Source organism: Acanthochromis polyacanthus, chromosome 19 (genome assembly GCF_021347895.1).
Source record: "Acanthochromis polyacanthus isolate Apoly-LR-REF ecotype Palm Island chromosome 19, KAUST_Apoly_ChrSc, whole genome shotgun sequence".
Classification (NCBI taxonomy): domain Eukaryota; kingdom Metazoa; phylum Chordata; class Actinopteri; family Pomacentridae; genus Acanthochromis; species Acanthochromis polyacanthus.
In genome coordinates this window covers 3,050,764-3,065,012 of record NC_067131.1, presented here as the reverse complement: position 1 = coordinate 3,065,012, position 14,249 = coordinate 3,050,764, and the positions used below count along the sequence as shown (strand labels likewise).

General features: G+C 40.9%; 1 protein-coding gene across 1 annotated transcript in view; it reads right to left on the bottom strand.

The window, feature by feature from the left end:
- Positions 1-172: 172 nt before the first annotated feature.
- The window catches only part of kansl1a (KAT8 regulatory NSL complex subunit 1a), a 32,457-nt gene continuing 18,380 nt past the window's right edge, over positions 173-14,249 (bottom strand). Inside the window, 9 exon segments of the mRNA XM_022208878.2 lie at positions 173-1,871; positions 3,088-3,340; positions 3,422-3,534; positions 7,332-7,389; positions 7,477-7,601; positions 10,932-11,086; positions 11,202-11,417; positions 12,886-13,041; positions 13,580-13,745. Coding sequence (XP_022064570.2) covers positions 1,662-1,871; positions 3,088-3,340; positions 3,422-3,534; positions 7,332-7,389; positions 7,477-7,601; positions 10,932-11,086; positions 11,202-11,417; positions 12,886-13,041; positions 13,580-13,745 — 1,452 coding nt within the window. The 3' untranslated portion in view covers positions 173-1,661.

Here is a 14,249-nt window from a genome sequence, read left to right as displayed (position 1 = left end):
GTTAAATGCAGAAAATGGTACTCACCATGTAGCAAGTACAAGAACACACACACACACACACACACACACACACACACACACTTGGGTCTTATAGGGTGAAGCTACTCAGGGTCCACAGCTTTATATTTTTATCCCCCCACCAAAAATGACTTGAGACCAGAACAAAGCAGCGCCAAGTTAAACATAAATGTTTTAATGGTACTATTTACAAAAAAGAAAAACCAATTCTGCTTTTTGATTAGGTTATAACTGCTGCAACAATCGAACAGGTACGTTGACATCTCGCTTTAACTACAAAAGAAAAAAACAAACAGAACAGTGACTGAATGGCTGTGGCATAAAAAGGTGTAAAATGAAAAAAAAAAAAACCATAGATTTTTTTGCATAGCAATTAGTTAATTATGGTGGAGGAGGAGGGAACAGGGGAGGGAGGGAAAAACCAGTTAAATGTGACCAAAACCAGTGAATGGCAGAAATGATTCCCTTGAAGAACCTGAGCTCGGGGTGGCTTCTAGGTGAGAGCTGCTACATCTGAAATGTTTAAAACCTGTGGAGCTGGAGGAAGAGGAGGATGAAGGAGGAGGAGGAGGGGGTTCTCGTGTTTCTTCTGCCACAGTTAACGAGTGAAATCAGCAGCGATTTATTCTCTTTTTAATCCTGTGAAGTCGTGATCAGACTCGGCCAGCAGCAGCAGCTTCCTGTTAGGAAAGTGCTCAGATTTACACCCCGCTTTTACTGGCGCCGCCTTAAAACTAACCCAGGAGGAGGAAGGGGGGGAGGTAAAGGAGGAGGAGGGGGGTTATGTGTTTCTTCTGCCACAATCAGCTGCGATTTATTCTCTTTTTAACCCCGTGGAAGTGGTGATCGGACCGTTTGTCGGCAGCTTCCTGCTCAGATTCACACCCGCTTTAACCGGCGCCGCCTTAAAACGAACCCGGGAGGAGGAAGAGTTTCTCCAAAGAGACTGTCAAGGAATGATTTACTATCTTTTTTTAAAAAAACACAAAAGATGCTAAACAAGATAAACAAACAAAAACAGGTCAGGAATGGAGGAAAAACAAACAAAAAAGCCAGAAAAAACAACAAAAAAACCAGACAAACAAACTAGACTTGGCAGTTGGAGAAGTACTCTGGTGGCTTCAGGCGACCTCTAGAGGAGACGGAGGGAACGGCGTCGCTAATGTACCTGTTTATGTGGGTGAGGAGGGGAGGAAGAGGGGTGAGGAGGGGCGTTTTTTTCTTCTTGTTTTGTTATTTGTCACTCCACTAAAAATGTACATGGGAATTACAAGCAAACTAGTCGATAGAAAAACACCCTTTGGCCATGTTTTTGGAGTCCGCTACATAGTGCGCTACGAGTGTACGCCACATATGAAACACCACTAAGCCCCCATGTACATTGTTTAGCCTACTACACAAATCATTTTTTGTAACGTGTTCTTTTATACTTTTTTTTTACATTTATGTTTTTTTGTTTGTTTTTTCCTGTGACAAAAACAAGTGTAGGGAAAGGCTTCTATCTCCATAATGTTCACTAAAAACTGTGAAAGTATTAGACTGATGTTTGAATATCAAACAACAGGAACCCATTTCATCTCTTCTGCTGAGGTTCTGCTCGTTAATGCCAGAGAGGATGTTTCTGTGTCGGGGTCGGCCGTCATTCATCGGTGGGCGGAGCTCTTGGCTTTCTGGCCGCCGTCGTCGTCGCCGGGCGGCTCCGTGTCGTCCGAGTCCAGCCGTCCGTAGGCCGTCGCTCGGCAACCTGAGATGCTTCGCATTCGGGGCCGGATGTGGAGGTCGCCGTCGGCCTCGGGCTCCGGGGCCGGGTCCTCTGGCAGGGGGAAGCTGCGACTCTCCCACGGCGCCACCGTCTGGAAACGTCACAGAACAGCAGGAACGTTAGAATAAAGGTTGTGGAGGTTTCAGGAGAAAATACAATCATGGAAAGAAATCATTGGACCTCCGCTGTTTTCTTCAGTTTCTTGTTCATTTTAATACCTGGAACAACTAAAGGTTGTTTAGACAAATATAATGAAAACAACAAAAACAGCTCAGAGTTGAATTTAAGAGCAGATATCTGACATTTTCAATGGTTTTAATGGAAAGTCACTGAAGTTCTTACATCAATAGCTATGGCTAATTTTTGTCATTTTATGTCTTGTTTTTATCATTTTGTCTCATTTTCTCTTATTTTTGTCATTTTCTGTCTTATTTTTATCATTTTGTCTCATTTTCTCTTATTTTTGTCATTTTCTGTCTTATTTTTATCATTTTGTCTCATTTTCTCTTATTTTTGTCATTTTCTGTCTTATTTTTATCATTTTGTCTCATTTTCTCTTATTTTTGTCATTTTCTGTCTTATTTTTGGCGATTTGTGTCGTTTTTCTAGTTTTCTGTTTCATTTCTGTCGTTTAGTCTCATTTTGTATATTGTTTGTCATTTTCTGTCTTGTTTTAGTCATTTTGTGTCTCTTTTCTGTCATTTTGTGTCTTGTTTTTGTCATGTAGTTGTTTTTGTGGATCCGTCCAAAACAACTTCAATCATATGAAACAATCGCTCTCTCCTGGGTTTCTGCTGTAAATTTAATGAAGCTAAATTGTAGAACTTTTAAATACTCAACATTTACAAAACATCTTTACTCAAACACTGATAAGTTTCAGGTCTTTTACATCTCAGCTGCTCAGTATTTTTCAGCTTTAATCAGCGCCTACATTTGATTTAATGTTAATCAGCACAACTCAAACACTGCAGTTAAAGCAAAGATAAACAAAACTATTTAAAACACCAGAAAAAGGACAGTTTTTCTTAGTGGATTAGGTCTTTTTTTTGGTAGAGAAGAAAAAAAATGTGAAGACTTTGGTGGAGCAGCTGAACTTTATCCCACTGCAGTCACTAATTTATAATGAAAAACAGAAACAAAGACCCTCCTTTTATTCATCATAGACTTTAAAAACAAGAAAACAAATCTGAAGCGTTCTCCGGATGTTTGTTCAATGTTTTAAGGCCCTAACAGTCATTTTACCAACAGTTCAGGCCCAAACTCTGCCAAAATGACATCCAAACCAGGTTCTGGGTCCTTCTACTCACTCGTTCTTCGAAGGTGAAGTCCGGCGTGGAGCACCTGGTGTCCTCGCTGGACAGCAGCCGGTGGGAGTCTCTGGAGCAGGGCGTGTGGGGGTTGGAGGCGGTGTCGGGGCTGGCCGGGCTCATGGGTGACGGTACGTGGCTGTAGTCGTGCAGCATGGGGCACTGGCCGGGGTCCGGGGACGCCGGCTGAGGGGTGGGAGGGTTCGTCCCGCACAGCAGCGGCGTGGTCCGACCGTCCACCGACTTATACGACCTGAGGAGACACGTCAAACGTCAGACCGTCAGCAGACCAGCAGCGCAGCGTCCCAGTGGAGGTTCTGGTTCTGGTACCGACCTGCTGCCCCTCCTCTTAGCCGGAGCCAGAGCCATCCAGGTCCAGCGGGTTCGTTCCTGGTCCTCGAAGGGCTGATGGAGCTGGATGAAGGCGGCGTCCGACAGATCCTCCAGCTGCAAACACAGCAAACGGTCAACAACAGAGTCCAATAGAGCCTCAGTTTAACACCAACAGAGTCCAATAGAGCCTCAGTTTAACACCAACAGAGTCCAATAGAGCCTCAGTTTAACACCAAGAGTCCAATACAGCCTCATTTTAACACCAACAGTCCAATAGAGCCTCATTTTAACACCAACAGTCCAATAGAACCTCATTTCAGCACCAACAGAGTCCAATACAGCCTCATTTCAACACCAACAGTCCAATAGAACCTCATTTCAACACCAACAGTCCAATACAGCCTCATTTTAACACCAACAGTCCAATAGAACCTCATTTCAGCACCAACAGAGTCCAATAGAGCCTCATTTCAACACCAACAGTCCAATAGAACCTCATTTCAACACCAACAGTCCAATAGAACCTCATTTCAACACCAACAGAGTCCAATAGAGCCTCATTTCAACACCAACAGTCCAATACAGCCTCATTTTAACACCAACAGTCCAATAGAACCTCATTTCAACACCAACAGTCCAATAGAGCCTCATTTCAACACCAACAGAGTCCAATAGAGCCTCATTTCAACACCAACAGTCCAATACAGCCTCATTTTAACACCAACAGTCCAATAGAGCCTCATTTTAACACCAACAGTCCAATAGAGCCTCATTTCAACACCAACAGTCCAATAGAGCCTCATTTCAACACCAACAGTCCAATAGAGCCTCATTTCAGCACCAACAGTCCAATAGAACCTCATTTCAACACCAACAGTCCAATACAGCCTCATTTTAACACCAACAGTCCAATAGAGCCTCATTTTAACACCAACAGTCCAATACAGCCTCATTTTAACACCAACAGTCCAATAGAGCCTCATTTTAACACCAACAGTCCAATAGAACCTCATTTCAGCACCAACAGAGTCCAATACAGCCTCATTTCAACACCAACAGTCCAATAGAGCCTCATTTCAACACCAACAGAGTCCAATAGAGCCTCATTTCAACACCAACAGTCCAATAGAACCTCATTTCAGCACCAACAGTCCAATAGAACCTCATTTCAACACCAACAGTCCAATACAGCCTCATTTTAACACCAACAGTCCAATAGAGCCTCATTTTAACACCAACAGTCCAATACAGCCTCATTTTAACACCAACAGTCCAATAGAGCCTCATTTTAACACCAACAGTCCAATAGAACCTCATTTCAGCACCAACAGAGTCCAATACAGCCTCATTTTAACACCAAGAGTCCAATAGAGCCTCATTTTAACACCAACAGTCCAATAGAACCTCATTTCAGCACCAACAGTCCAATAGAACCTCATTTCAACACCAACAGTCCAATACAGCCTCATTTTAACACCAACAGTCCAATAGAGCCTCATTTTAACACCAACAGTCCAATAGAACCTCATTTCAGCACCAACAGAGTCCAATAGAGCCTCATTTCAACACCAACAGTCCAATAGAACCTCATTTCAACACCAACAGTCCAATAGAGCCTCATTTTAACACCAACAGTCCAATAGAGCCTCATTTTAACACCAACAGTCCAATAGAGCCTCATTTCAGCACCAACAGTCCAATAGAGCCTCATTTTAACACCAACAGTCCAATAGAGCCTCATTTCAACACCAACAGTCCAATAGAACCTCATTTCAGCACCAACAGAGTCCAATAGAGCCTCATTTCAACACCAACAGTCCAATAGAGCCTCATTTCAGCACCAACAGTCCAATAGAGCCTCATTTTAACACCAACAGTCCAATAGAGCCTCATTTCAACACCAACAGAGTCCAAGAATCATTTCATTTTTTTCTCAATATTTGTATATCTTTGTTTTTTGCTCATTTGCTTCTATATTATCATTATTTATATTTTTTGTGATTTTTTTTCCTATATTTGGGTTGATATGTATATATATTTTTATGTTCCTTTTATTAATTTTTTTGCTCATTTTTTTCTCTAGTTCCGTTTGTGTGTCTATATAATTTTATTTCCTTGTTCATTTTTTCCTGTATTTGGGTCTTACAGGGTTAAGCCACGTTTAACATCACACACAAACATTTATAATTATTTAGGTATGACAGGCATCGATATAATTATTTAACAGCTGCTTTTATTTTGGACATTTTTTAATCCCATTTCTCAGAATTCTCCAGCTACATCCATCAATAACTTCTAGTACGTTTCATTAATCAGTCAAACTCACCTGAACACAGATTTAAGGCTTAAAGTTAGAAAATAATCCATTAAAAATGAGGTAGTTTGCCGGTTTTCTTTGCTCTATTCCAGTTACCTGCTTAAATGTCTACAGATCTATTTATCGATGTAAAACTAACATCACAGCATGTGCTCAAATAAATCTGCATTTTAAAACCTAATTTACTGGTTTTCTTTGCTTTATTTCCTCACATATCTGCTTAAATCACTTCCAAATAGAACTAAACATAACTACGGCTCACATCTTTATAAATTAAATATTCTGAAGGCAACCTGCTGTAAAAATGTGATAACTGGCTGCTTTTCTTCACCTCGCTCTGAATACCTGCAGAATCTTTCACTAATTAACAGTCCAGATTGTGACCGACTGTGAGATTTATTTCACACATTTATGAACTAAATTAAATCCTTCCTTCTTATAGGTGATCATTTCTAAGCTTTGGTCTAAATATCAGCTTAGATAACCGATAATAAACATTTAGCATTTCAGCTTGTGGCAGACAATATTTCATTATTTTACATCTTTATTCATTTAATTTAATATTTTGAAGACACTCTGGGACAAGATTTTTCTGCCTCGTTATAAATAAATATCTGTGTTAATCACCTGTAATTTTTTTTATTTTTGTTGAACCCTGTAAAACCCACTGATACAAAAATAAATCAGTTTTATTTATTTTATATGTATATATATTTATTTTATTGAATTATTTGTTCATTTTTTTCTATATATTTTTTAAGTTTTATTTTTTGCTCTTTTCTTATAAAGGAAAGGTAAATCCTGCCTTGGTAAATGTTGGAATTTGCAGGTTTTCTTAACTTTGCTTCAAATATCTTCTTAAGTCTGGCACAAAAAACATTTAAAATCAACATCTGAGCTTTCGGCAGACTATAGAACATATTTCACCTCTTTATAAAAAAAAGAATTTAAATCTAAAATTATGAAACTCGCTGCCTTGTTAATGTGCTAATTTGCTGGTTTTCTAATCTTAGTTAAAATGTTTTTGCAGGGGAGTCGTGACATCTTTATAATAACATTAAATGTAAAATTCTGAAGCTGCGTGTTCTTTTTAGTGCCAAATATCTGCTTAAATAAATATTTACAACCGATATAACAGCTTGCAGCAGATTAATAGGCATATTTTACATCTCTATCAACCAAATTAGAGGCAGAATTCTGAAGCTTTGCAGGCATTTCTCTTTAAAATGTGATAATTAACTGGATTTCTCCTCTTTGCGTATCAGTATGAGGCTGTTCTGACACGACAAAGAATCTGAATGCATCAATTTAGAAGAACGGGAGCCATTTCTAAAGTGTTTATGGATGAAAAATGAAAATTCTGCATTCATGAATAATTTCTAGCTGCCCTACTTCTGTCTGAAAGGTCATTAAACTGCAGCCAGCAGAAACAGATAACCTTGGCGCAGTTTGACGTTCAGCCACCAGGTGTCAGCGTTCGCTCACCGCCATGTGTTCAAACTGAAACATGATGATGATCTGCATCTGCTCCACTGGTATCAGCTGCTTAACAGATTGGTTTAAATGCCAAAAACACATGAGACGTCGGACTCACCTCCCGTTCGTTCTCCTCTTCAGTTATGGGCTGTGAGAGGATGTCAACAGAGCGCCAACTGTGCAAAAGAAGCAACAAACATCAGCTTTAAAAGATAACTGGCTCAAAAAGGACAAATCTGAGCTTGTAGTGGTGGCTGGTTTACCTGGGTGTGAGGATCTCCTTGTACTGCAGCTTCTCCACTCTGGTGGTGGCCGCCACAGACATGGGGATCACGATGTTGTTGATGTCGAAGGAGCTCTCGCCTCGCCTCCTCTTGATTGGCTGCTGCTGGAGAACAAAGAAAAGCGTCAACAAAACAAAGAAGAAACGGCAAATAATACCTCAAGCATGAGCTCACAGGGATCAGACACAGTAAGATCTTCACAGAGGCAGAAACGTATCGACGGTAAAGCTGGGAATAATCCGTCGTTATTGTCGCAGCGGAAATAAATTATTTGCAGATTTCAGAATAAAAATGGAGAATAACAGACACTACATCTGCACATTATCCTTCAGGAGCTTCCTTGTTGATGTGAGGAGGGAATCTCTAAGCGAAAAGTAGTTAAATAAACATTTCTGTTCACTTCAGAGTCGGAAAGAGCAGCAGGCAGCATTTAAATACTGCAGCTTTGGGCAGGATTTGCATAAAAGGCAAAGAGGTGGTCAAAGAGAAAGAGCTGTGAAGTCTCAGCTGCTGGAGTCGCTGTTTGCTTCCTGCTCCACTTATAAAAACCGCAAACAAATCAACTTTCGGTTTCTGGTTCTCACCTCCACCGCTTGTTTTTAAATCGCTATGGAGGACGTCAGCCGTGACTGAAACTCCGCTGAGTGTTGAGTGAGATTTACGCTGCTTCTGGAAGTGATGTTTGGTGGCGGGTGAGACACGATGTGAGCTGAATAATTACCGTCAGAAAGTCTATCTGTGATGAGATCTTCGAGGAAAAAAAACACCCACAACAGTTTGGTTGTTGTTCTTCAGCTGTAGCATGCTAGCAGGGTTAGCATTTAACCGTTGTGATTGGACCAAACACTCCTCCATAAATGGGTTAAAAATGAGAATTAATGTGTTTTTACGCCGTTTTGGTTAAGAATAATAATTTATATTATTGTTTGTATGGTATTTTTGAATGATTTAATGTTTGAAATATGTTTATTTCTCACTTTATAGCAGATTTTTAACATTTTGATGTTTAAGAAAGAAGAATATTACACAGAACAGCAATAAGAGAATGTCAACATCCACTTTGTTGACATTTTTCCACTCTTGTATGATATTATCAGTGAAAAGGAGCTTGGAGTAGTAATGCAAATATGACAGTTTCTTTAAAAGGTAGAAAAAGTTGCTTAAAATTGAAATGAGTGATATTAAAAACATGTTTTTTTTTTAGGAACAGCTGGAAAGTGAAACCAAGATTTTGCAAGAAAACGACCTCAAAAGGGCATTTTGACCCACTTATGCATCTGAAGGTTAAAGCTACAGACAAAGCTGGGATCAAAATCAAATACTGTCTTCTTCTACTGTCCAAAATATGTACGTTTTATGCCATATACATACAGCTGGGACAAACTGCTTTGCACCTGATGCACTTTAAACTTTCAAAGTCGAGTTCGCAGTGTGAAATTAGCCGCCTTCTGCTAGTGCGCTATTGGCGGCTAAAGCTTGCTTATAATTTCTCAAGAGGAGTACGAGTTCGAAAAGCAGCTAGCTGGATGTAGGAGGAGAGCTGGGTATTTCCGGTATACTAGATTTGACATACAGGGGATCCTATATTTTGTCAGAGCTCCGCCGAAAACGTAAACAAAGCCGTTCCGTGCATCACGTTACGATCAGTTTTTCATAAAGTCATGAATATCAACGACTTTCATGCATGTATGAATCACTTTACTAGAAGATAGTACTCTGTATTGCAACATGCTAAATTCGCATAGATATTGGAACGCAGCCTGTTTAATTCTGAATCATGTTAATCCACATCAGCACACGTGCCAACCACTTCAGACGTTCACCTGAATCAACTAACGGAAACATCCAGAGAGAAAACTCAATTTCAACAGAAAATATTTGTACAAACATCAACAAAAACCAACATTTATGTCAGAAATAGGGAAAGAAAACACGCTGCTCAGTCTGTAGACACATCAAGGTCCATTGTGTACCAAAACTACACCAGAGAAACACAACAGAAGGAGAATGAGCCTCAGATAATGTTTGTGCCCCAAATTCAATGTCCTGAAAAATTCAGTATCACTTAATATTATGCTTTGTGTCTTTGTAGCAAAACTCACAGACCACCTGACATTGATGGGTTTTCTAAATAATCAGCCTCATTTTATGTACATCTGTACGTCCACAGTCGATCTAAAAGGGGCCACATCTGCATAATTCACAGACGTTTTCGTATGAGCCGACATGCGACACGTTCTCCTGCAGCCTCGACCTGAAACTGTACGGGTCTATTAACCGCCCACCACATGGAGCCCTGCTGGGTCTGACAATTCAATGCTGTTCAAAGAAGATGGCTGCCGGGTCCTGAGTGTTGACAGAGAGCGGGAGAAGGTAGGTCTGAAGCTGAAACTAAAAGCTTCATTTAAATATGTCGCAGTCGTCTTAAGGGAAACTTATCATTGCCTTTACCTTCCATTTGCTGCCAATTAGACATCTGTAGAGGATTTTGCTTGTATTTATGTGCTTTTTTTTAGTCTAATGTACCAAAAACATACAGAGCAGAGATTTTTGTGCACCTTTACACTCCAGGTTCCTGATAAATTTAATGTTTTCTCGACTGCAGAGCAACTGAAATATCTAATTGTGACTTTCTGGGCAGATTTTGTGATTAGATTGATCATTTTTTTAAGTGAAGCTACAGTTCAAAATTGACCATATAATAAATTTAAAGTGTAATGACACCATCGAAGGTGTTATATTGTCTTGAAAGGCGACAACATGAAGCAGTAAAACCGTTGCCAAGACAGTTTAAACTTTTGGTCAAACATATATCCTCATTTGCAGCCTGTGAGTTGCAAACACTGTCATTTGAAAAGGTGATTCAATCAATCAATCAATCAATCAATTTCATTCCATCTGCTGCCTCGTCCTCTCTTCCCATTAATTTTTCCAGTTGTGACGATATATTCCAGGTCTCTCTCCTCATGATGAGTCCAAAAAAATCTCCTAATTTTGTTCCATAGCGTACAGTTTGTGTTCAGTCATTTTGAAACATCTTCACTGCTTATTCTGGCTGTATCAGATCGGCGTAGCTGTAAAACCACGTCTCTAAGGCACTGATCTTGTTTGACGTTTTAATATTATTTATGCTTCAAGATTCACATCAGAACTGGTCGCTGAAAGTCCTCAAGTGCATTCTAACTGATTCTTTCTTTAGCTCTAGTATCAAGACATTTTAACACAATCATGTGACGACGCCAGATTTCCACACAGCCAGAGAGATAAGTGCAGCTTTGTAGTAAAAATCTGAGTTTGATCACATCAGATGAAGCTGAGCAACACTCTGGTTTACAAAGATCTCACACAGAAGCTTTCATAAACACGAGAAAGCCTGATAAACAGATCACGGATCAGTAAATGTTAGAATGTTTTAATAAACAGCGGGGGCTTACAGGTGTGCTGGGGACGCTCTGGCTGCCGGGGCCCAGCGGCGTGGAGTTCTCTGAGGACGTGGACAGCTGGCGAGTCAGGGGGCTGTGGAGGGTCGAGTGCATGTTGGCCAGAGTCGGGCAGGAGCTGCTCGAGTCCAGGAACAGTTTCGGGGAAGCTGGAGGACGAGAAACGGGAAGATTTAGACGAAAATGCAGCAGGAATCTTCAGCATGGTTACACTAAAAGGACCCTGTGGCAGACGTATTTTTGTAATGCTTATCGTAGGCTCACAGTCAGCCCTGTCCAGCGAGTGCTCTCTTAATCTCTTGCGACTGTAGTTCTTGTCGTAGGGCCCGAGAGGCGTGGTGACGGTCTGCAGACGCTCGGTTTTACACACCGCCTGGCCTTCCAGCCTCGCCGTGTTCAGAACCGCACTGCTGCCGCCGCCGCCAACGCTGCCGTCCACCGTCCTCGGCTTCTCAGCGCGGTTCTTATAGTGGCCCAGTCCTGCGATAAAAAGAGTTAAATGAATCAAAAACGAGCATCTGCAGCCCAACATTTACTCCTCTGGTTATAAAACGCTTCAAGCCTCTCTCAGGTTACTATCACATGGCAAACAGGAAAAGAAATCTTCACATGTGAGAAAGTGGAATCAGTGAATTTGTAGTATTTCACTCCGTAGATCTGAACTCTTAAAGAAAAAACACAATCTGAAAAAGAATAATTTCTATAGATGCCTTTAGGTTTGACCTCATTTTAACCACAGCCTGGGCATAGCTTTAAAAACAGGTGAAACAGGAAACGCGACAGAATCAGAAATATTCTATTGATCCCTGAGGGGAAACTGCTTAAATGACGATAATCTTGTCGATGTGAAAATCCTCAACGTGCAAAATAAACTGAAAATATACTTTATATGTGAAAGAAATGTGGGAAAGGAAGGGATAGTTTAATGTCTCTGAGGAGGTCTGGGGGAGAAAATGTCACAGAATTTAACTGGTTTGTTACGTCCTGGTAAAAAACATCTTCAGGGAAGTGACTGTGGGTTAAATGATGCCGATGTTAATGTATTTAGAATGTATTTTCAGCTGACATTCCTCTCAGATGTGACTCTGGACACATGGGTGGCATTTCTAAATGAAATCAGGGCAAATATTTACAATAAGGGGCTAAAATCACACTCACCCAGTGGATAAAGACAATAAATATAAATTATATGTTTTGTTAAGTCCAAAAACACAACTTTAAGGAGCGCTTTAAACCTTTTCACTCAGACTTCAGTCTCTAGTACTTTATTGTATCCAACATCTCACTTTTTATTCGTTTTTCCTTTGCTTATTTATCATTTATTATTATTTAAAATGCCTAAGTTGAGAGCTCCCTATGTTCAACCATCAATTTGGCAAATGCTATAAAAGGAAACCTCTTGAAAAGCCCAGCTGTAACTTAATTATCAAAAGTATTCTAATACGTGTTGTGTAAAATGTGCACATTTAGTAGAATGATGGATGTGAAGTTACAGTTTTTCCAAGATTAAGTGTAAAAAAAGAAAAATGAGGATAGGTTCTCTATGAAAACAGCTGCCAAATTTCTGTCGCCTAAATAATTAAGCAACTCATTCTCAGTAACATCTCTTTTTAGTGCGTTTCTCATGAAGCAGATTTCCTTCTGGGAACCGTTTCTCCCTGTGGCATTATGAAATGAAACGCTCACTGTGGAGAGAGCGCAGCGTGAAGTAAAAACAGCTGGAATGAAATAAGCTGCAGCAGTATACAGTTACTGTGTCAGAACGAGCTTTCACAACTTCCTTTTCGGACAGTAGAGGTTCTTCTATTTCACCACGTTTTGAAGGTGAAGCTATATTTAAGCAGACAATTTCAGGGACTCGCTGTCGACGTTTAGAGCACGACTCTGCAGGTATGACTTTGCTAAAGGGAATAAATCTGTGCCTCAGATTGGTTTTTTTGGTACTTACTGACTGCCATGAGCGAGTTGGTGAACTTGTGCTTCTCTTTGGACGAGGACAGCTTGTGTTTGAGCGAGAGCTTCTTCAGTGGTTTGCTCCTCTCCAGTGACTTGGTCTGCCACTGGCTCTTCATCACCTGCTGCAGACGTAGACCTATACAAACGTCTGAGGGAGACACAGGAGAGAGGAGCACTAAATGAGGAGCTTTAACCAGCTGGACTCTAACTGATCTGCCATCTGTACTTCAGCGGTTCACAAAGGCATGAACGATGCACAAAGAGCTGCAGGCAATCCACCGTACGAGCTTATACTAAACGCACCGCCGTCTCTCAGCTGTAAATACGATTTGTCTTAATTATGTGTGCAGTTCTTGTTTTGCATTTGCGATAAAAGACAACAAATTCCTCGATAATTACACAGATGGCTTGATCCGAGTGAATCCCGCGTTACACGAGGAAATATAAAAAGCACAGCAGTAATGAAAACAGCGAGCAAAGCCTCGGAAAACAACACTTATTCAGGGGAATTACGACGCGCATTACAGATAGAAAAGATTGTCTAAACGACTGAAAATGTTCTCGAGGAACTTCCTGCGCTGCCTCGTCTCTACGGCCACTCCCTGTTTGTCTTCCCCTCTGGATGTGAAGTAGGAAATGGCTGCGTAAACTTGAGTTCTCCTTTGAGCGAGGAGCCCAGCACTCACCGTCAGGGAAGGAGAGGATGGGGTGGACGCCAAGATCCAGCCTTGACAGACGCTCCAGGGTGGGCTGCTCGTACTGAGGGTCCTCTCTGGGGGTGGGCCAGCCACCACACATCACACAGCTGGGGTTCACCCGGCAGTTACACTGGACACAGCTGCTCCTCTGGGCCTGCACGTGGACAAACCAAGGCTCGGTGAATCATTACGGACAAATTAGGAACATTCACACTTAAACTTCTGCACCGATACAGCCATTAGACACTTATTAATCAGAACAAGTAGGGTTCAGACATTTTCTGCGACTGAACACACCGCAGGAGTTCAGCGAGTCACGGCAGAAATCATGTTCTTCTCTTGTCCTTTTCGATGTAGCGGCGTCTTTTCAGAAACGGCTTGAATGTTAGTTCTGCTTGATATTCCACTGCAAACTGAAATTATGCGAGTTTATCTTTGTATTTAAATGTTACGATAAGAATAAAGAAAAACAGGAAAGTCACAGCATTATAAAACGATACAAGTTCCTCGATAAGCATTTTAAAAGTCGCTTGTTCCTCAGCACATTACACACAGACAGCGATCAATGAAAACACGTGAAAGGACTTGGAGCGAAGTAGAGCTGAACTGTGACTGACTGTTTATCTGAATTACTTCTGTGTGCAAATCATGGCTTAAT